This window comes from Myiozetetes cayanensis, unplaced genomic scaffold (genome assembly GCF_022539395.1).
Source record: "Myiozetetes cayanensis isolate MyiCay16 unplaced genomic scaffold, myiCay2020 scf9, whole genome shotgun sequence".
In the NCBI taxonomy this organism is placed as follows: Eukaryota; Metazoa; Chordata; class Aves; order Passeriformes; family Tyrannidae; genus Myiozetetes; species Myiozetetes cayanensis.
In genome coordinates, this window is record NW_026088185.1 from 1,242,503 (window position 1) to 1,264,857 (window position 22,355).

The 22,355-nt window shown below is 43.8% G+C and overlaps 1 protein-coding gene across 12 annotated transcripts in view; it reads left to right on the plus strand.

The window, feature by feature from the left end:
• Window positions 1–22,355, plus strand: part of AGAP1 (ArfGAP with GTPase domain, ankyrin repeat and PH domain 1) — a 284,552-nt gene that overhangs the window by 210,644 nt on the left and 51,553 nt on the right. For 7 of the 12 annotated variants that reach the window (XM_050340528.1, XM_050340529.1, XM_050340523.1 and 4 more), the window contains one exon: window positions 21,026–21,103. The exons of the other annotated variants lie outside the window; for them this stretch is intronic. In XM_050340528.1, the coding sequence (XP_050196485.1) occupies window positions 21,026–21,103 (78 nt within the window). The remainder of the gene's footprint in view (window positions 1–21,025; window positions 21,104–22,355) is intronic. 12 annotated transcript variants of the gene reach the window in all.

Here is a 22,355-nt window from a genome sequence, read left to right on the forward strand (position 1 = left end):
TCATTGACCTCTGCCCAAGTATTCAGATATCACGATGATGGACACTGAGCTCAGGGTGATTCACCAATTCCAAGGACTGATGCTCATCCCTTTTATGCCCTTCCATAAAGGTCGTGCTGATTCTTCTTTCTCCACACTATCTGCACATGCACAGCCCTCTCTTTCTGGGATGGATTCTTTCATCTCACTTGGTTTGTCTTTCTGCAGGTTTTCTTAGACGATGGTCACAGCAACAAAAATACTAAAGCAACTGTGCTGCAGTTGGATGAAAATTAAAATTCAGTTCCTATATTGGAAAATCAGATTCTTGTGAATTTTCTATTTTTTTTTTTTTTTCCAACGCAGTGAAACCCAGGGAGAAGTTTTTTTAGTTCTCTGTACAGAACTTGTCACTGACAAAAGTCCCTCGGTGTTTTTGAGGGTAACAGCGGGAATGCTTACATTAGGCAAGGTGCCAGCAACCAGCAGGGGTTTTTTCCCACCATGCTGCCTAAACTTGCTCGGAGCAGGATTAGACAGTGCTATGTTTCAAAGAGGAATAGCTGCTCAGAGCCTGATCTGTTTTGGTACCCTTGTGCTGCTGCAGTTGCTGGAACAGCCAGTGATAATAGGGAAGATTTTTCAGCTTGAAAACTAGTAGAACAATTAAAACAGCTCTCTTGGATAATACTTTTCACAGGAAGACCTTTCCCAGTGTTTATTTTCTTTACTCTTACTAGTTTTAAAGCTTCATAGCTAAGCCACTTGAACCTGCCTTCCCTCCACCCATCACTGAGATTTTTAGGAGCTGTGGGAAGCCCAAGGTGTGTCTGTCTTTTGATGCTGGGATCATCCATGCTCTGCGAGTCTTCCATTGACAAAGAGCTCTGTCCCTTGGGGCCAGTGTTGCTGTGGGGCCAGCCTGGCCACATCCAGGTGGATGGGAACATCCCCTCCTTCCCTCAGGGAGCCCATGGAACCCCAGGATGGTTTGGGCTGGGAGGGACCTCAAAGCCCATCTCTTTCCATCCCCCTGCCATGGGCAGGGACACCTTCCACCAGCCCAGGTTGCTCCAAGCCCCATCCAACCTGGCCTTGGACACTTCCAGAGATCCAGGGGCAGCCACAGCTTCTCTGGGCACCCTGTGCCAGGGCCTGCCCACCCTCCCAGGGAGGGATTTCTGCCCTCTCTCAGCACCATGGGCAGAGCACCCCCAGCTCCGTGTTCCCAGGGAGGTGGGACTTGGTGACAGAGTAGTAAATGTCACCAGCAACTTTCCAAACTCCATGTTTTCTCTGAAATCCACCTTCTTCTTCATCACTTGTTTCCAAAGAACTTTTGAAGGACCTTTTATGTTTCATTTTAGAATGAAGGTGTTCTTCTCTGCTCCTTGTGAAGTATTTGCCTTTCCTGGTGCTTTGCTGCTCTGGGCAGTCTCTCCCCAACTCCAGGTTTACACTTTTTCAGCTCAGGATGAACCCCAGTTTACTGAGAAAGGCTTTTTTATTATTATTATTGTTGTTTTCCTGAGGTGAACTGGTAAAGGTTGATTGTCACATATGTATTTTATAAGGCTGAGGCCGTTCAGCCGTTCCCAGTCTCAGGGAGCACTGAAGGTGAGCTCTGGTTAAGTGTGAAATTAAAAATATGTTTGTTTGTTTTCTGTGGAAGAACAGGGTTTAGTCACAATTCTCATCCCTGCTTTCATCTGGTTTGTCACTGTGTCCCTTCCAGCCCTCCCAAAACCGGGAGGACAAGGTGAATTAGAAAATGCAATTAAATCTCTCTGTAACAGAGAAATTTGGCATTTTTAAATGAATGAATCAGAAGCAGTACAACTGATCACTGAAATGCAGCACGGGAAAGCCTCTGTGCATTTTCCCTGCAGCCTCTCACCCTCAGTTTTCCTGAGCATCCTGGTGATTTACCTGCTGCCATTGTATCCTGAAGTGATTTAAACACTACACTCCTGGCTCTGTGCGTGGTCTCCTCCACACAGTTTTAACTTACGTTTTCTTTAGGTGCAGTTTTGAACTAAAAAAAACTCCATTTCTTTAAGCCTGTGTTTAAAAAAAAAAGGGTTAATTGGGATTTTTGGAAACTTCATGGAAACACTTGAGGGAGCAAAAGTGTTTGGGGAGAGTAGAGTCTTCCTCTCACAGATGGACTTGACATTGTTAATGTTAATACTTATTTATAATATGCTGAAGGAAGCACTGTGAGGAAGGAGGGAATTTTTACTTGCTACTCTTATTATATATATATATATATTTAATTTTTTTGGCTTTTTGTGGTCTGTCAGAAGCCTCCTGACATTGTCAGAGGACAGCATGTTCACAAACCTTTCCAGCACAAGAAGTCCCAGCGTCGTCACTCCCTTTTCTCCGCAAGGAAGATGCCAAATGTAATATCTTGACCTGCAGCAAGGGCAAAACCACTCAGCTTTTTAAGGAGTTTGTAACCTTTGGAATAGAATCTATTGGGTGTCAGGATCCTTGTGTGGATTGTGTTGCTTGAAGTTACGCTCTAAGAACTAAGCTGCCACCAAAACTTCCTCAAGTAAAAGCTGTTGCCAGTCCTTTGGAGGATAATTAAGTGCATGGCCGTGTGGTGGTACAGGCAAACAGGTGCTGCCCATGGAGGAGCACCACAAAAGGTATCCCTGGTGATCTTGTCATTCCCATTATTTTAGCTACTGGTTCTTGTAAATCAGCTGTCAATAATTACAGCCTGCCACGCAGTGGTGTTGGGGTGCAGCAGGAACACGAAGTCTGGGGATGAATCAGGAGGGGAAAATAGTAATCCCTTTAATTATATCCCTACCCAGTTGTCCCCTCCTTAAACTGGAAAGAGATATCTTAAGCTTTTCCCCTCTAAAAAAAATTAAATACATATATAAAATTAAAACCCCCAAATGCAGACCCGTGCCATACAGAAGAGGAGTATATTCCCATATTTTTGTGCACATTGGGATGGATGGTTTAGTGAGAACAGGTTTTGTTTCCATTTCTGGTCTCTTTACCTGCCTGAATTCGTAGAAAGTAAATGTTCCATAGTTTTAAATAATATTCGGTGTTTCAAGTGAGACTGATACAAAAATAGCATTTTGACTGGGAGGTTGAATGAAGAAAAGCAACGTTTATTTGGAGCTGGAGGGCTGACAGGATAAGCAGAATGCTTGGGCTTGAGGGTTTTTAACTAGGTTTCTGATTTATTTAGGGTTACTGCTGAATTCTCTTCGTATGGATTTGGTCATGTCATTCTTGTAGTCCTGCTGTGCATGAAACACATTTTGCTGAATTTCATACTGGACAAAAAAAACCCTTAACTTACTAAACCTGGAGTTTAACAAGCTTGCTTTTAGTGAGATTTTGGGAGTGTGGTTTGATAAGTAAACCCTGATTTTGTGGATTGTCTTGGAAGAGTTATAAGCCTTCCCTGATCAAGCTGTAGCTCCTTTGTAGGTAAAAATTTCTTTAAAAAAAAAAAAAGGCAAGTAAAACACGTTAGGGTTTAGTTGGCATTAAAAATGAGCGAAATACCTTGCTGAATTTTATTTCTGCCTGCAAAAGAACTTAAAAAAACCCCAACCAACAACATGTGCCTGTATTTGTTGTCTGTAATACCAGGTGCTTGTTTTGAGGGGAGGTTATCACCTATTCCCTGTCAAAACACTCCTTGGCTGTAATTCCACTGATCATCTGTGACTCCATTCGCTGCCTCGCAGGAGACTCAGTCCTGGCCGATGGCTGTGAGAAACAGGAGGGCAGAAATTAATAAAAAATGCAGCCCAGAATCTTCAGAGCCTGACTTTCAACCAAGGCATAAAGGTCACTGGTTGGGAATCCTTCAGCCTCGGCCGGCACAGCCTGCCCAGACATGAAAGGGCTGGGGGCTGAAAGACACTTTATGTTGATGCTGAGGAGTGAAAGACAAGGGAGGTGAAGCTCATCTATTGTTTTAACCTACTTCATTGCAGGCTAAACAAGTTGAAAGATCCCTTCTTCCCTTTAAAAGCTCTCTTAGCTCAGGGTCGGAAGAGGCTGCGGGTCCCGCCTACCCGGTTGAAAGGGAAAGTGTCGCAGTGGTGGTCAGCGGGAAGGGGGCTCTGGGAAGGAACAGTCCCAGGATTGTACACTCTGGCACATCTGGAGAGTGACAGGGACAGAACACTTCTCTTTTTTTTCTGCATTTCCCTAAAAATTAGCCCCGCTCTCGGGACACTGAACTCTGTGACCGCAGAGGGTACACTGTGCATCCTTAGTGCCAGTGCTGTGCTGGGATTTGGCCTCATTTTTCGGAGAAGAGGGAGGTTTTAAGTGGCTTTGTAATTGAATGGAAACAAGTGACACCTTAGCATTTTACTGGCTTCGGGTGATGAGTGTCCTTGGCAGTACATTGTCAGCCTGAGACGGAGTCCTCGGTTGTGGAGAAGGTTCCTGATGTCCACAAGATGATGTTTGCAAGGTAGCAAGAAGTAAAATATTAAATAGTTAAGTTATTTTAAAATTTCTTCAAAATTAAATGTCATAAAATATGAAACCTACTAGAAGAGTTAGTTCTGTTTTGTTACTTGAATAAGAATGTCTACTCCAGAAGTTCCCATTTTTTCCAGAGTGTGTAAGACTGTGTAATTTCCTTCTGAATCTGTACACCCAAGTTAAGATGAAAAATGAAAGTGAGCCCTGATTGTGGAGGTTTTCCATGGTTAGCTCAAACCTGGAATATGAGGGGGAATGTGTCAATAGGTCTGATCTAACCTGGGGTTAGGAACATGCTCTTGGCTGAAGAGAGCTCGTGATCAAGAGGTGCACACGCACTCTCTGTGTTCTACCATTGCAGACAGATGGTTCTTCTGCTCCCTTTTAATGCTGGTGGGATTATTTTGCAGCTCTCTTAGACTTTAGGATTTAATGATAACCTATAGATCAAGGTTTATTTTTGATCAAGAATATTTTCCCCCTTTTGATTTTGAGCCTTTGTCAGAACGTTTGTGATGCCTTTCAAAAAGCAGTTCCAAACCAAACTGAGGAGGTAACGATACATATGAACAATTTTACTAAATACATTGCTGCATATGCATATATTGGCTTTAAACTGAAAGAGGAAGTTCAGACTGGATATTAGGAAGGAATTCTTCCTGGTGATGGGGGTGGCACAGCTTGCCCAGAGAAGCTGTGGCTGCCCCTGGATCCTTGGAAGTGTCCAAGGCCAGGTTGGATGGGGCTTGGAGCCACCTGGGCTGGTGGGAGGTGTCCCTGCCCATGGCAGGGGGTGGGATGGTTTTCAGGTCCCTTCCCACCTGACCCATTTGTTGACGATAATTCCGTGCTGCCAGACTCAGGGAGCAGATGCTCAGTGCCTGCCCCTCTGAAGTCCCTGCAGATCCACGTGCCCTGGGTGAGGTTGCAGCGTCGAGTTTGCCGCGTGTTTATTTTGTACCCTGCGCTTTCCTCTCCTGTTTCTGTCCCTCCACCTTTCTCCTCCCAGACCCGTCACTCGTGACAGGTGTTGTGCATCGTGTGTAGTGTGCGACTGCAGGAAGCAGTAGGTAAAAAGAAAACTTGAGCAGGCCTCATCGCTGACATTTTCCACCACTTTCCCCCGCCCTCTCCAAAAAAAGGGGGAAAAAAATTAATAAAGGTTTCTTTTGTGAGCGTGAGCTGGAGAAAATTGGCCATTTGTCTGTGAGGTAATAGGCTTTGGGATAATATGAAAATCTATCAAATGATTAAATTCAATGACATTAAATCACAATTCATGAAAGGAGAATAGTGCGCAGTTTAATTCTATGTAATTTTTGAGGGGGGGGAAAAAAAAAAGCAGCCCTTAAAAAAAAAAATTTGTTTGAGTTTCTCTTAAGCTGATTTCTCTCTGTGCTCCTTCTTAAAAGTGCCTTTCTAGTTGCCACACAGTGATGTGATCATTATCTGTCACCTCGTCGCCTTGCTGCCTCAACACGCAGTAAAATACAAAAAAAAAAAAAAAGAAGGGGGGGGGGGAGAGAGAAAGGAAGACCAGAGGAGCTTGTGAAGTATGACTTCCTATCCCAAGACTCATTGCCTGCGATTCGTACCGCTTGACAGTAATGATCTTATTACAGTACTCTGGACCTTGAAGAGATTTCATGAGGAGAGCGGCAGGACGAGCCTCCGTGTAATCAAGTGGCGCTGAATATTCCACGCGGTTTTGATCACACACTGATTGGGCACAGTTTTAGCCCATCTTCTAGTCAATTATGCATGGCCCCTCGTGCTCCTGTGATAGTCAGAAACATTGATGGCTGTTGTCTGGGGGGGGGGGCTGGCAGCCAGCCAGGGGTTTGAAGTGCAGTCATTCCGGGAGAAGTGCTTTTTAGTTGGAATTGATTACCTTTCTTTGGGGTTTTTGCTTAATGGCAAAACTGTATTGGAGAGGGCTTCAGGTGAAAAATGGCCGTATTAGCCATTTAGAGGAGCTGAACTCCTAGTCAATTTTTAGCTTTCCCCTGTTTCCATCTAATTTATATTTAATGATGTACCGTTTGATAATATTTAAGATATTTCATTTCCAGTTGCTGCTGAGCACACATGTTGAGCACATGTTAAATGACAGCGGATCAGCATTCGGGTTTCAGGAATTAATCCAGTTTAACCTTCAGGCTGCCAGAACGTGTCTTTTTTGGCACCTGTGCCGGGAAACGTTGGGTTTGTCTGCAAGTGGCACAAAGCTGACGTTCCCAAGCAGAGCCAGGGCTGTTTTCATCCCGTAATGAGGATAAATCCAGGTGCTTTAAAAAAAAAAAAGGGTCTGTAAAGGGTCTGTAGCTGGGTTCTTTATTCTGATTCTCTTGTCTCAGAGGCTGATTAGGCTGCTGTTAATTCCTTCCCTATAAAAATGTCCTGTCTTCCTTCGTTCAGATCCCTTCAAATGAAAATAAAATCATTAAAGCCATTCGTATTGATCTCCAAGCACCAGATAAGGAAATACTTAATTGTCAGTGATGCTTCTCGTTCTGGTTTCTCACGTTGGAATATCCTACAGTGTCTAATTTTTGGATGCATGTGCAGTTTAAGGGGGTGGGAGCAGGACTTTATAGCAGGCTGAAGTACAATGTTGTATTATCCCTGCATCAAATGAAGAGCTGATGCTTGGAATGTGCTGTGACAGGCGGTGAAAAGATGCAGTGAAAATATTCTGGTATCACCCCAAAGTTTTTTTTTGTACTACCCCTCTTCTACTGCTTCCCTTTTATTTGGATTGTGGGTGGGGGTTTTTCCCCTAAAATCAGTCCCATGCTGGCCAGTCCTGCCCCTTAAAAAGCAGCTTTAATTTTCTCAGAATTCTTTCTTTAAGATCAGTTCTTACCTCCCACATAGAGGCCAGGCCAGAATTAAGAGCAAACCCAAAGTTTTTCTTCCGGTCATTTCGGGTTCAGCTGTTGTCTGAAATGCCACATCCTCTTTTGGGGGGATCTATATGTATTCTGTAGTAATGTTTTACTACTTCTAGGCAGCCCACAAGAGCTGTGGGAATCTTTTTTCCCTCTTTTGTGAGAGAAGCTCCTCTAAGTGTGTGTGTGTGTGTGCTCGATCCCTGTGCCAGGTGCTCCTCAGCCTCCTGCTGCCCACACTGAGGGGTTAGTTCTTGAGTCTGGGGGCCCCTTGGTGCATCTTTGGGAGGTTTAGAATCAAACCTTTAGTGCCCAAGTCGTAGTAAACCAGAAGGCCCGTGGGCAGCTCTGAGTTTTCCATGTTTGACCCCTTGAAGGAGGTGGGGGAGCGAAATATCTCCATTTTTGGCTCTGTTGACTCTGAGCATGGACTCTGTTGTTTGAGGCTGCTGCCAACACTGCCTATGGGAATATGTGCTTTTCCCAAAGGATTCTTTATCTAGGAGCTGGAAGGAGACAGTGCTGGAACAGATTCCTTAGCAGGAGGTGATACCTTACAAGTGTCTCCTTTTTAAGCAGCATGACTTACACAGTGACATCACCAGCTCCTGGGAGACTCAATAAATCACAGCACATCTCCCACTTGCATGGGATGCTGCAATGTGTGTGCTTCTTTTTAACAAAAAAACCCACTGTTTGTCAGAATCTGATTGTCCCCTGGGAGGCCCCAGGGGTTCATCCCAGGAGAGGTGACGTGGCCCCTGTGTCGTCCTCGCTGGGGGCTTTCAGGCCGACACGGCATTGACTTGACTTTGACTTCCTTCCCCGCTGCTTTGAATCCGTCTTTTTAATCTGGGGAGGACGAGCTGCAGTTTGTGGTGATGGATTACAAAGGGTGTTTCTGCCTCTGCTTCATTTGACAAGGAATTGGCAGCTCCCTCCAAGGCGGTTTCAGCTCCCTCTTATTTCTCCTTTCCCAAACTCCTCCTTTTGGGCCTTCAGCAGCTGCGTGCTCAGTGTGCAGTTGTCTTGCACTCTAGAATTTCCAGGGAAAAATGGTGGTGGGGGGGGAAAGGACATTTTAGTATTTAAGTCCTCATTTGAAAATTAATAGTGATGGTGGCAGGTTTGTGATAATAATAAAAGCCGGGGCTTTTCAGCCAAGGTGATACTTTGTAGTGGTAAACAAAACACCAAAGGGTTTTGGCCAATCTCCAGACAACTTGAATGCTTTAACCATCCTGTTTGTACAGAAAAGTACAGTTCATCATTTGCTTAACCTGAAAATTGGAAGCAATCCTGTTGCATTGGGCTTAATGTCAGCATTGTCATACACATAATCACTTTTTGGTTGGGTGCTGCCAGTCAGTGGGACTGGGAACGGTCAGATCCAAAGCACTGCTTGCCTCTTTTTAAAGAAACCAACTCAAATTTCCTGGTTAGATGTGGTGTTTGTCACAGGAATGGTGTAGCAGTCTGAGCTTGGAAAGGTGGATGTAGTGGAGGAAATCTGACAATACTTACCCAGTGACTAATATGTGGTTTTTTGCTCTCCAGTGATGATTTAGAAAGATTTCTGCAGTCTCTGGAGGTGTCTCTCACCCACTAGTATTAATTACGTTTCTTTTAGAGTCATGGAATGATTAAGATTGGAAGGGACCTTAAAGATCATCTAGCTTTGAGTGATGTTTGTTTCAGGGAAACGCTGACATTCCAGTTCTTAGTAGAAAAGTATTTTGAATATGAAGTTTTCCAAGGTATTTTCCATCTCCAGTGACTCCTTCCCTCGGGCTCACAGTGCCTCCTTGCCATACTTCATCTGCTGTGGCACAGAAACATGGAGGGGAGGTCTTTCTAACACAGTTTCACCCAGCTGGAAGGATCAGCCACAACCAGTAGGACGAGCTGGGAAGTTTTACACGCTGACTTTCATATTCCAACTTCAGCTGCAAGTTACTGACTCCAGGGTGTGAAGGGGAGATGCTCTGCGTGTGGAACATTTGAAATGCTGCATCGTGTGCTCTGGTGCAGCCTCACAAGGGGTATGGTCTGTGCCCTGTAGCATGAGATGGTTTTAAAGTCCTCTCCAACCCAAGCCCTTCTGTGGTTGTATCAAATAACCAAAACACATTTTCATCCTGAAACTTAAGTGCTCATCAGTGACAGATAGTCCCCATTCAGAGAGCTTTAGAAGATCACCAAGGATTCCTGAAGAATTATTTTCAGAAAATCCCCACTTGCCAGGCAACATACCTGAGTTCCATAGAATACTTAAGAGGCCTCGGTGTTTAATTAATTTAGAACAAACCTAATTGTAGTAAATCATAGATTAATGTGTGCCTAATGTTTTTAATAATAAGGTAAAATGTAAGTTAATCCTCACCAGATTACATAAAGGCTCTGGTGTGAAGATCCAGAGTGATTATAGGGAGAATGTGAAAATTGATTAATTTTTAGTGATTTGTCAACTGCAGTCTTTATCTCTCAGTGTCTCTATGTACAATGAGATACCAGTTTGTCGAGGCAAAACTCGTTCCTAATTAGGTCACCATTTCTTATATTTAACCTTTGTATCCCAGATGTGAAGTGAGGAGGGGAGCTTTGGTAACAAAGAGACTGTTAATGTCCCATGGAGGAATGGGATGTACTGGGATGGCAGGGAGGTTTTCCACTGTGGAGAAGGAGACCTGGGCTTCAACTTATGATGTGATCTTAGGCACTGTTTTATTTTACTTTATCTCATTTTATTTTATTTAATATTAACAGTTGACTAATAGAGCAGGTCTGCATAGAATCCCAGAGTCATAGAACATCAGGATCTGCTTCTACAAAATTATATATAGCAAAAGTTTTAAGTGCAGTACTCTGGTTTATTATTAACTGAAGTGTACAGGGTATTCTCAGAACTGTTATAACATGAAAAAATAACCATGGATGAGGTTGGAAGTAGAGTTTTGCTTTTCTTTTAACTACATTGATGAATACCTGCTGCCTTTATTCATAAAAATACCAATGGAGTTCGTCAGTTTTTTCTTCTAAGTTGTGGATGTTATTGAAAAGCTGTTCCCAGGGGAACAGCTGACAACACTTAGAAAACACTTGTAAATAATCAATCTGTTAATAATGAACTCTTTAATCATAAACAAGCTGTTCATAATGAACCTTGCTGCTTCTCCACATGCAAAATATCCCAACAGCTCCTTCCCCAGCTTGTTGGCACCACAGCTGAAAAGGGCAGAGGCAGGTTGGCTCCAGTGGAAACACTGGGAGAGGATAGAGTTTCCTTCTTCTGGCCAGAAAATAGTTCTTTCAGGCTTTTTATTTCCTCCACAGCCTCTGTCTGGAGGAGATGTTCCTGTTGCATATCATCAGGTCCCATAATTTGTCCTAATTCTACTCAATGGCTCGTCTAGAAAATGTAAAGGGGCGCTGTCGGGGTTGTTAGGCACAAAGTTTAACCTGCCACACTTTGGGAAAAAAGAAGGGGAGATTGACATAACCTGCCCCCCAGAGCCAGAATAAAATCCAAGAGGAATTTCTGAGCAGTGCAGGAGCCACCACGTTGAGTCTCTTTGAGTCATTCCTTGTCAAATCGTTCTGGGCTTTGGTCCTGCTTGGAGGAGGACGGTGAATATACAAGAAACATTGAAAGGATTCTTGTTCATTCCAGTTGTGAAGCAAAGTAGACAGTGGAGACCCTGCAAAGAACAGAAGGGTTCTGCAGATATACCCCCTAAAAGATATCATCTGTGTCAACCTTCATTATATGTGATGGCACAGTGTTTTGGCAGCAGTTTTGTACCACCGTGTCACGGGTTTTTTTGTGCCACCGATTACTGCAACCACCTGCACCGTGGAAGGGAGGGGGAGCCTGTGCTTCCTTGTGGAAGAGCTGGTTGATGGGTTGTTAAAATACAAGCAGGGTCATGCAAATCCCTCACGATGCCTGGGAGATGCAGAGTAAATAACCGGGGCAATAAGTGGTGTGCTCGAAGCTGAGGGGGGACGAGAGGAGCTGAGTTCCTCTGCCCTCAGCAAACACATTGAAGTTGTCTTCATTAATACATATATATGTACACAACTCAAAGCTTTTATCACATTTTCTCTAATCCTGAGCAACAGTGAGAGGAGTTGTGTGGGTTGGACGTAATTAGGTGAAGAATGTGGAAGAGTTTAGGAAAGGTGAAGTGCACAGTTCTGCACTCCAAAGGATGCCTGTGTTCTAAAAAGCATTGTGGTTGAGGGGGGAAGTGCAGGAAACAACGTGGGGGAGAGTCAGGGGAAGGATAGCAAAAAGGTGATGAATGTGAATCAGTAGATGGAAAATGTCTTGATCTGGTTGATAAAGGAAATTAAAGATGTTAGGAAGATATCAGAAAAGATCTTTAAAAACTATATTTAAAAAGAATTGGTCTGTAGAATATGAGGTCTGTAAGGCTGAGGAAAGAGGAATTCCTTAAATTCATCAGCAACAAGTAAATTTTAGCCATGGTACAACTGATGCCTGATTTCAGAAAGGAAAGGCAAGAAATTCACTATCCCTGAGAAAAAGAGATAAGAACTCAGCTCACCTTAATTTTGTACTTCTAAACAGTTACGTGACAGCTAAACTTCCTCTACAGTATGTGTTTTATTTATTTATTGTTTATATCTGCACAACCAGCTTAGCTGTGGGCAGGAGTCCTACAAAGTTGACTTAAGAGCTTCATCATCAACTGTCCCATAATTCGGGGGGGTTCTTGTGGCAGTGGGAGCATTGCAGAGAACTGGAAAAGAAGTGGATATTATGCTTGTAGCTGAAAAGATCCTGAAGAATGTGTGTATTATTTAACCTCACATTGATCTGGCGTGAAATAATGGGAAGGCTGATATGTGATATGATTAGAAAGTAATTTCCACTGGCAGAGTAACAGAGCTGTCCAGATCTCTTACAGGAGATTGTCAAGTGATAAAAAGCTGAACAGTTTTTAATGCCACGTTGTCACAGTTATCTTTCAAGAGCAAATACACTGAGTTAGTGCTCAGATAGCAGGGAGCAGTTAATGGGTGCCCATCATCCAGCCCTAGGGAGGAGGTAACTTTTGGGGTTTGCTTTCAGCCACGTGCCCTTTGGTGTTCTGGGTGATTTTTTTTTTTTTTTCCCTTGATTCCCATGATAGCCATCTTCCCACTCCATGCACATTTCTCCTGCAAGTGGGAACCAGTCTGTGATTCTGTGATTGTTACGTCCCTTCCATGTCAGTGTGACAGAAAAGTGCCATCCTTAGCTCTTGGAGTGTCACTGAAGTGCATGATCTGGTCTTCACATTTTGACTTTCTCAATTGCTGCAGCATTTTTTTTTCCCTTGTCCCTGATGACTGTGGAATCTGTTATCTCCATCCAAAAGCTGCTGCACTTTCACCAGCTGGTGTCTGCTTGTGTGAACCTCAGCATGTGTTTATTACAGTTTTCTTCCGTCGTGGGTTAAATGCAGGGGATCAAAACACCTCACCCTTGGCCTCCTACAGCCCAAAAAAGTCTTGCAGCTTGCCAAGGGCTGCTCTGCACTGAGGCCTGTAATATATGCAAATAGTGGAGAGGGCAATGAGAACTCGCCTGTGTGGGCTGTAATCCAAACGGACCCTTCAAGTGCTGTGTAACCTTTATAAATATCATGTGTGACCCTTTGGCGCTCCTGTAAAAGCTGGGTGGGTTTTTTGTGGCTTAACTGCATTGTAGTACGCTGTTTACTTTAAATTTCACTTCTTTAACAGCAGAATGAGATGAGGAGGTTGTATGAGTGCTGCTTGTGAACCTGCCTGTAAATCTGATGAGACTGTGGGGGGGTTTAGTTAGTTGTTTGCAAAGTGTGAGTTACAGCCATGTATGTACCAGTCCGACTGTGTCACGTGAATGCACAAATCTCTGGGCCATCACTTTGTTCAGCTGGCAAAATTGGCTTTTATTCTCCCCCTGCATGTTTTTTTTTTTTACTTTCTTCTGGGCTGTTTTTCTTAAGAGTCACAGAATCACAGAATGGCTTGGGTTGGAAAGGGACCTTGAAGACTGTCTAGTTCCAACCACTCCCTTCACTAAAGAGAAGTGGGCATTGGTTTTATAGAAGTGGATTTTTGTTTTTTAAGAAAAATAACACGATTTGGGCACAAAGTTGAAAAAGAACACATGGGAATAAAGCAAACTCGGGGAAGCTCAGCACTGGGATTTGCTGCCTTTGAAAGACTGGCTTGATAAAATAGGTTTGACTTCTGCAGGGAGTGGGATAATACCAAGAGGACCAATCAGGTGAAGCTGTTGTTGATGGGCTGCTTGTAAACATAAAGCCCCGTTCATTTCTCAAGGGAGGGAAATCCTGTCTCCTGCTCCCTCTGAAGCAGCCCCATCCCTGTCTCCCATCCGAGGGGAAGATGGGGTTTGCAGTACACAGCAAGGCAGGAGGGGATATTCTGCTGCACCACACCAGTTGTGGTAGCTCTGTGTGTGACTCTGCAGTTTGGCTTTTGCCATGGAGGAAGATCCATGACCATTGTGGAGCTTTGTGGAATCATTAATGCCGTGCCTGTACTGATGGTTTCATTTCTGCGCTGGAGGAGCGGGGCCGGTCCCTCCTCTTGCAAGGCTGCAGCTTCCCTGCTTTATGATGATACTCCTCTTTCCTTTTACCTTCCTCCCCCCTACCAAAAAAAAAAAAAAAAAATAAATAAAACCCATCAGGTAAATTGATTTGGGGCTCAGCCTTGACAGAATCCCAGCCTTCGGCCCCTGGCGCCGGCGTGGCCGCATCGTGAGCGCTTCCTGATTATTTGGACGCTCCGGCAGAGGCTGCCACATCAGACTTGGAGGTGTGCAGAGATTAACTGGTGTCTGTCCGACCATTTGTCATACAAATAACAGTGCCAGTAGAGTGAAATACTATAAATCACTTTTTTTTTTTTCCCCAGGATTGAAACCTTTTTATCAGTTGTGTCACTTCCATTATTCAGTAAGCGATTAGTAACAGCCATTGTGGTTGAGCCAGTTAGTAGTTAACACCTCGGAGCTGTTGGCTTGTAAGGGAGTTTGTGACACCAGATCCTGATGTAAATTCAAGACCATCCAGTTCCAATGCCCTGCCGTGGGCAGGGACACCTTCCACTGGAGCAGGTTGCTGAGGTTGTTGTCCTCCTTGCACTGCAGGACCCAACATCTGCAGGTCTGTGTTTTCCAGTGTAGTCAAGGGAAGGAGCTGGAAGTTGCCTTCTCCGTCAGTGCAGGATGATGTAGAACCTCAGGCAAAAAGGGTCTTCAAGGTTTTTTCCCCAACCTAAATGATTCCAGGGTGGCCATCCTGTTTTAGCACAAGCTTTGGGGTTTATAGAGAAATAACCATGAAAGGTGGCTCAGTGGTTTGTAGGAAAAGACCTTGACACAATAAAATCTCTCCAATAGAATTTCTCCAGCGGGGCATCCCTGTGCTAATGTGGGAAGCTGCACCACGACTGAGTAGCATGCTGAACTGTCAAGCACCTAATTCTGGAAGACTGGCTCCTGTTTATTTTCACAAGTGATGAAAGTTAAGGAAGAATTCACGTTACAGATCTGAAGGTCCGGTGGAGAGCGGCGCTGTGCCTGCTCACATGTGGATGTGATTCCCCCAGCACAGACAAAAGGGGGCTGTGTGTGCATGTTCCTCATCTGTGCCCGTGCTGGAGGGCAAACTGCTAATGAGCCTGGATCAGGGGTGGGTCTCTGCAAAGGATGATGTGGTAGGATCATGGAATGGAGCCTGTTTGATCCACGAGGTGCCTTATGGATGGTCTTTCCCAGAATGGTGCAACACAAGGTGTTCTTTTTCCTGACCTGAAGTGACTTGTGTTGTTGAGCAAGGTTTGGATCCTCTGCCAAAGTTACCTTGTCTGTGCCTTATAGTCTGGTGTGTCTGGTGTTCCTTGGGAGCTGACAGGGACAGCACCTGCTTTTTCAGGAGGGGAAACAGCTTGTGACATCTTTTTATTTAAGTTTTTATTTACCTAGTGTGAGCTTACCTTTTACAGTAGGTAGATGTTATGGATTTAATGGGTGAGAAATCAGTGAGAAAGATGGGAGAGGGTAGGAATGGAAATTCTCATTTCTATTCCACGTTCCCATTCTTTTTAACTAAGTAAAGGTGCCACTGATGCCTAATGTACCTTTCTGTTATCTTAAAAGAACAGAGGTGACTTACAAGCCTCCTTTGTTATCAGGTAGTAGTGCAAAGTCTCCTTTATATACTTTAAAATAATTATAATAAATGCTGAACAAAATAAATGCAATATACACAGCAGTATACCCAGGCCTTTGGAAAAATCAAACTCTTCATCATCTGTGTCTACAAAAAAATCTCAAGTAAATGGTTTGTGTGGAGAGGGGCCTTAAAGGGTCCTTCTTGTTCCACCCCCTGCCACGGGCAGGGACACTTTCCACCAAACCAGGTTGCTCCAAGCCCCGTCCAGCCTGGCCTTGGACACTTCCAGGGATCCAGGGGCAGCCCCATCTTCTCTGGGCAACCTGTGCCAGGGCCTGCCCACCCTCACAGGGAAGGATTCCCTTCGCACCCAAGCCATTCCATGATGGTGGGAGCTTTGCCAGTGAGGATCTCCAAACCCGAGGGCTTTTGGTGTCCCATCAGCCCGGGTTTGTTGTCACAGGTGCCGTTCTGGCCAGGTGTGGTGGCCTGAAGAAGTCTGTGTGGGTCTCCCCTTTCACCCTGGGGTCGTGTTTAGCTGCAAGGTGCAGAGTTGGGAAGTGCTTCCTCACTGGCTCCTGTTTCCAGTGGCATCCCAGGTGGTGGTGTCACCTGAGCTCTGGTGGTACCAATTACAGGCATGAAATCTGGATAATTGGGGAGAAGTTCGAACACCTTTGAAATTCCAGAAGGGCCGATATCTTGGATCAAATGGAAGGGGCTGCCCAGTGAAGCAGTGAAGTCACCATTCCTGGAACTGTTCAAAGGAGGAGTGAACGTGGCATTTTGCAGTATGATTTAGTGGGTTTTGGTTGAAGATCGGACTTGATGATCTTGGTGGTCTTTTCCAACCTTTAGGATTCTGTGATTCCCTGAAATCTAATAGTACAACCGAAAAAGAAGGGACTTTAGTACCAGAAAAGAAGTATAATAGGAGTAGTTCATATGTAGCAAGGTGTGCTGGACACTTGCTTAGCTTGTGGATAGCTCTGGTAGTTATTGCATGATGATTATAGGTTATTCCTGTGGTATTTCCAGGTGTAAAAGACATGATATAAGGAATGGAATGGAGTTTCAAGGTCTGCTTGGGCACTGCTTCACTCCTCTGGAGTAGATCAATATGGATCTATTTGAATATAAATATTAAAGTGCCATTAAGACAAGTAGGTGATTTTCAATCAGCACGTTTGGGGTGGTTTTTTACACGTGAATTGCGAGAGTGGGGCAGGTGGGATCTACAGAAAACTGTCAGGCAAGCATTAAAAGGGAAAAAATCAGCGATGCTCTCGACAAACCACATTTTGTCAGGGCAATATTTTCGTTTCCTCTGCAGGAAAAGCTCTTAACAGTTGGGGTTTTTTTGTATTTTTAGCCCAGATGCGGTGGAGTGACAAACCGATTCTCTTAATTCCATAAATAGCTCAGCTGGCCTCGTGGAATGAACCCAAATTGGAGGAACTAACCCCTGGGAATGTGGGCTGGGAAGTGCTGCACTGGAGCTGGTGGTCCAGCGATCACAGCCAGGCCGTTCCAGCCCCGCTCCGTGGCAAGCAGGGAGGGGGGAATTAATTAAATAATTACACCTTTGATTAGCTGCTCGTTGCCTTTGAAATATGATAGCATAATCTGAAGCTTTTTATTAAAAGACAGGGTTGTTTTTTTTTTTTCTAGGTGGTTGAAAAGGATTTTTGTGCGTGGAGGTAAAAAAGGGGCCATAATTTTCTGCTTCAGATAATGAAAAAAGCGAGGGAAATGTTTCCAATTACCATTTAGTTCTGTCGATTTGAAGCGTGTATGTTTATAGTGTATTGGAAAGGCAGTGAAATCGTTTAGTGGGTCCTTTACCTATTGCAGAAGTTTTGATGGAGGAAACATTGCAAGGAGAACAAAAAAACAAAAAAAAAACCAAACAAAAAAAAGAATTAAAACCATTTTTTAGGAGTGTTTAATTAGAGCAACTTTTTCCCCCCCTGTCACGAGCAGAAGTATGAATGTGTTTTCATTTTTTTTTTCCCTTCATTTGAACTGTTCAGAGCTGGGTAGAAGCCAAACATAATTAACTATTAATAGGATTTGAAGTATTACTTTTAGAGTGTTTTCTGGGTTTAAAATAGAGCACTGGGAAGGATTTCAGTTCTGGAGGAAAGGTTTTGTTTGTTTGTTTTTTGTACCACACAGAGAATTTTAGGTATATTTGGGGAAATATCTGTAACACTCAGCACTTTTAGTAATTTACTTTACTATTTTACTTCACATCAGCTTGGGGTTTTTTTTGAGTATCCTGGAGTCCAAAAAGAGCATATTAAGGACTGTTACCATGTGAAACACTTTTTGTCTCTTGGATCCGTTTTTTTGGTCCCCTGGGATGTGTGTCCTGGTAACATCTGTGCACCAAACAGGTGTGTTTGGAAACTTTATAGAGTCACAATCAGGTTTAATCTGGTTTAATAGATAAGCTGTACATGTTTGTTAGGAATTATAGAAAACTGGTAGGTGCATTTATCATCCCTGCCTGTGGCAGGGGGTACGAATGAGATGGGCTCTAAGGCCCTTTCCAACCCAAACCATTTGAGAATTCTGTGATTTTGTGATTCTGTGATTTTTTTTTTTAAGTTCTGGGCACTTTGTAGGGTTTTGGTTTTTTTTTTTTTTTTTTTTTTTTAAATTTAGGTGTTGGACAGGTCTAGAAAAACAATGTTTCCAGTTTATTTTACTTTCTAAATGTCATATATTAGATATGCCTGGGGTTTGGGCTGCCTATTTTTTTAACCCTTTTGATGTTTGAGAAACATGTTTTTCTAGTTTTTTTCTGGAGTCTCTACTTAGAGACGCTTCTTAGTGGCTTTTTTGGAAGAAAACACACTCCCAGAAGATACTTCAAATCGATCTGCCTGAAGGATCTTTCTAATTAGTGGGTTTTGCTGTTAAATAATGGGGTATTTCTTACAGCTTTTTCTTGGTTACCAGTTGGGGTTGATTTGATTGTTTGAGTGGGTATGTGATATAGATAATAGATGTAGGTATGATATAGATAGATATAGTATGGATATAGATATATAGATATAATCTAGAGATGGCAACAAGAGCTTTAGTTGAATTAACTTTGGACCCAGCAAGTGAACCCAGACCAGAGAGGCTGAATATAAATCAAAGGGACATAAATCAAAGACAAACCAGGCAAGTAATGACCTCTGGTGCCTGTTCCAGCCTTGTTGGTGGGTAACAACACTGCCATTCCAGAGGCAGGCAGGGCAGGAGGCTCCACGGGGTCCTGGCACATCCCAGAGGCTGTGCTTGGCAGTGCCCAGACCCTGCTGCTGGTAATCCTATGGAATCCCCAGAGCCAGCAGAGCACCTGGAGCAAACAGGCTGGAGCCTAATCCATGGGAAAGGACACACTGGGATGTCTCAGGACCTCAGCAGCACTGAGGGAGAAGTCCATTTGTTTAAAGAGAAGGGAAAGACCTGACACCTACCACATTAGAATGGATTATTTCATCAATAGGTTAATAGAAAACCAGGCTGAGGGTTCACTCCTGCTCACGCAGCCGGACTCAAACATGCCATTAAAAAGTGTGAAAAATGGAAAAAGGGACTGGGAAAGGGTCTCTGTGCTCTGCAGACCATCTTCCCTTCAGAGGGGTGCCAAACCTCGATTTTGCCTATTTATATGTAAATGTTTTAGAGGGGAAAAACAAGATTTCTGCTGGGCAATTGTGCCTCTGCAGGTGCTGACACTTGTTAAACAGGTCTTAAAATGAAAGGGTTTTTTTTCAGCTTGAAGGATGCACCCAGTGAAAATACCTTCAGGTTTGATGATGTCACCGAGAATCCAGTCCTCCTTTTCAGCATGTGACATAAAAGCCTGCAGATGGCTTTATTAAAACCACATATAGCTTGACAGCCTTAGTTCCTCAGCTGAAAATCAGGCTTTTTGTTAAAGATTGGAAGGACTTCACGTCACTGTTCCTTTTCCCCAGAAGCAGCCGTTTGGTCTGACTTTTGTGGGGCATTCAGAAAGTTCCCTCACAAATACAGGAAGAAAATTTCTAAATCATTCTGTCCCAGGTGCTCGGTGTGTTGTGTGATGGCCACGTCATCCCAAAGATTGTGAGGAGCGTCTGTGGTGGGACAGGGGAGGGCCTGAGGTCCCTGAGGAGACCTCTCAGATCGTGGAGTCCAACCATTAACGCAGCACCACTACTAAACCACTAAACCATGTCCCCAGGAGCCACAGTCATGCCTCCAGGGATGGTGATCCCACTATTTCCCTGTTTTTTCAGTTGCTGGCGGTGCCAGCAGTGTCCTGGTGTACTTGGATGTTTCATGTAATTCCTGTCTGATGAACCCCAACCTAAACGTTTTGTTGATTGAGCGTCCTTCTCACGCTGGGATTTCACTCTTGAGGCAAAGCACGTGGGTTTTAAAGCAGGTGAAAATATGCTCTCCCCTAAGGAGCACAGGAATGGAGTGGGTTTTGAGCAATATTTTTGCTAATTGTGAAACAGCAGCCGGGAGCTCGGAGGATCTCAAAGTTTGGGTCAGTTCTAATAAAACAGGGATGTTACTCTGTAAAGGATTGATTCCCCCCCTCCCTTTCCAAATAAACACCTTGGTTTTGCAGTGATTTGCCAGGGGGGAAGGAAGGGAGGGCCACAAGCATCAATTGCATCAATGTCTGCTTGACATTCCTCAGAATAATTAGGTAATGCCCGGAGCAGCTGTGGTTGCCCCATCCCTGGAAGTGTCCAAGGCCAGGTTGGACAGGGCTTGGAGTATCCTGGGTTGGTGGAAGGTGTCCCCAGGTGGCACTGGATGGGCTTTAAGGTCCTTCCAGCCCAGGCCATTCTGTGAGGATTCTAATGCCTCTGAGCTCAGCACCACAAATAGCATTCGTTGTTAGGAGGATTTAAGGTCATTACATCATCACTTCAGCTGTTAAAGGTGATGATGTAAAAAGGAGGTTTAAGGGTGAACTCCAGGCACCAAGGGATCCCTACAGGCTTTTGGAGGAAAAGGAGCTCTTGTCAGGCTGTTCTGTCATGAATTAAATCGCCTTTTACAGTAGATGTTTTGTCTAGTCTTGTATCCTCTGCCCAAATACTTCCTGCCTTTTTTTTACTTCTCCTGGTCTGTTTTTGTCTATTCCAATAGCAGATCCATTTAATCTTGTCATGTCACGTTGTAGAGACTGAAAGAAAAAAATCCTTCTCAAGAGTTTTTCTGTCTGGGCTGTGGATTGGAGAGGCTGAGTGGTCCTGTGTGCGTTTTCTGTGTGGAGCTCTTCACGTGTTAACAGGCTCGTGCTTGTATTTTACTTCACATGCTTTTTTTGATGTTTCTTTTCTCCCCTTTTTCATTGATATTTTTTTTTCCCTTTTTTTTGTCCCCTTCTTTTTCTTTATTTTTATTCTCTTTTTTTTTTTTTTTTTTTTTATCTTTTCTCTTCCCCTCCTGCTTCTCTGGACGCAGCCAAACGCAAAGCTTGGAAACTAAACCGTGTTGGTAGCCTGCGAAATATTTACAGCAGCAGCAGCACCAACACCGAAGGTAACAAACCCACCCGTCCCAGATGGAAACCTCCTCTCTCTTTCTCTCTCTTCCCCCCCCCACCACCCACCTTTTTTTAACCCTCTTCTCCAAAACTTCGTGCTCCTCGCCCCTCTGTCCCTTCCCCCAGTGTGGGCATGGAAATGAGCTTTGCCCCCCCCCCAAGCATGCCGTGTCCCACCCGTGTTTGCAGAGTCATTCCACCTGGGCTTTTCATCTCTCTGGTTGTTGTGCCTTTTTTACTGTGCCATTCATTCGTGTTCCTTTCAGCTTACTTAAATCTTGACCTTTCCCTCTAGTCGTGGAGTGGTGATGTTTAAATTACTTCAGCAACCCCATTTTCTCCTTTCCTTTATTTTTTTTTTTTTATTTTTTTTTTTAGGAGATATGCGTATATTTTCCCTTTCTCCATGCGGGCACTCGATGTAATATTTCCCAAGTTATTACGGTTTTTAAAAGTGTTAGTATCAGGTGTAATGATCTGTAGCCAAATACAATAGTGTGCCGTGACATTTAAGTAACAATCTTAATTTGTTTTGTGCAAGCCTTCTCCATAATGCTCTTTGCAGCTCTAATCCAGAGGCGAGACAGTGCCGGGTCATTTGCATGTGCTGCTCTTGCTTGTAAATTCTGGATATTGTTGTATTTCTAAAGGTCACCCGGTGCCAAAGTTCACAAATTGGCTTGCATTGCTTTTTTTTTCCCCACCCAAGACAGCCGTCATGCCTTTTGTATAATAGCACATGGAATTTTATATATTTGTTTCCCCCTCTCACACCTACACTTTCATTTGAACAACACAATTATAAACTGCCTTTTTTATATATTTTTTTGTTATTATTATTATTATTATTACAAATGTCAAAGGTCAGAATTACTTGGAAACCAGGCGAGGAGAAGGGGTGAAAAACCCACTCCAGCACCACCATCTCCAGCAGCATGGAAGAGGGATGGTGTAAGAAACAGGGAATGCAAAATAGGTCACAACTCAGTAATCTTGCTGGAAGGGAGGGGGAATTTTTCTTTTTTTTTTTCTCTTCACTTAAGTGCGAACCAAATGGGTCAAGTAATGGCGAGCGCCTGCCCTAACACTAATTGACTTATTTTGGAATGATTATAACTGTAATATTTTTCTTAATGTCACTGTTTTCTGGGCTGTTGATTTTAGTGATTGCCAAGCGGTGGCATTAAATCTCTTGTAAATTTTAAATTGCGAGCTATTTCTGTAAACAAGTCCCTCTGTTCACATCCT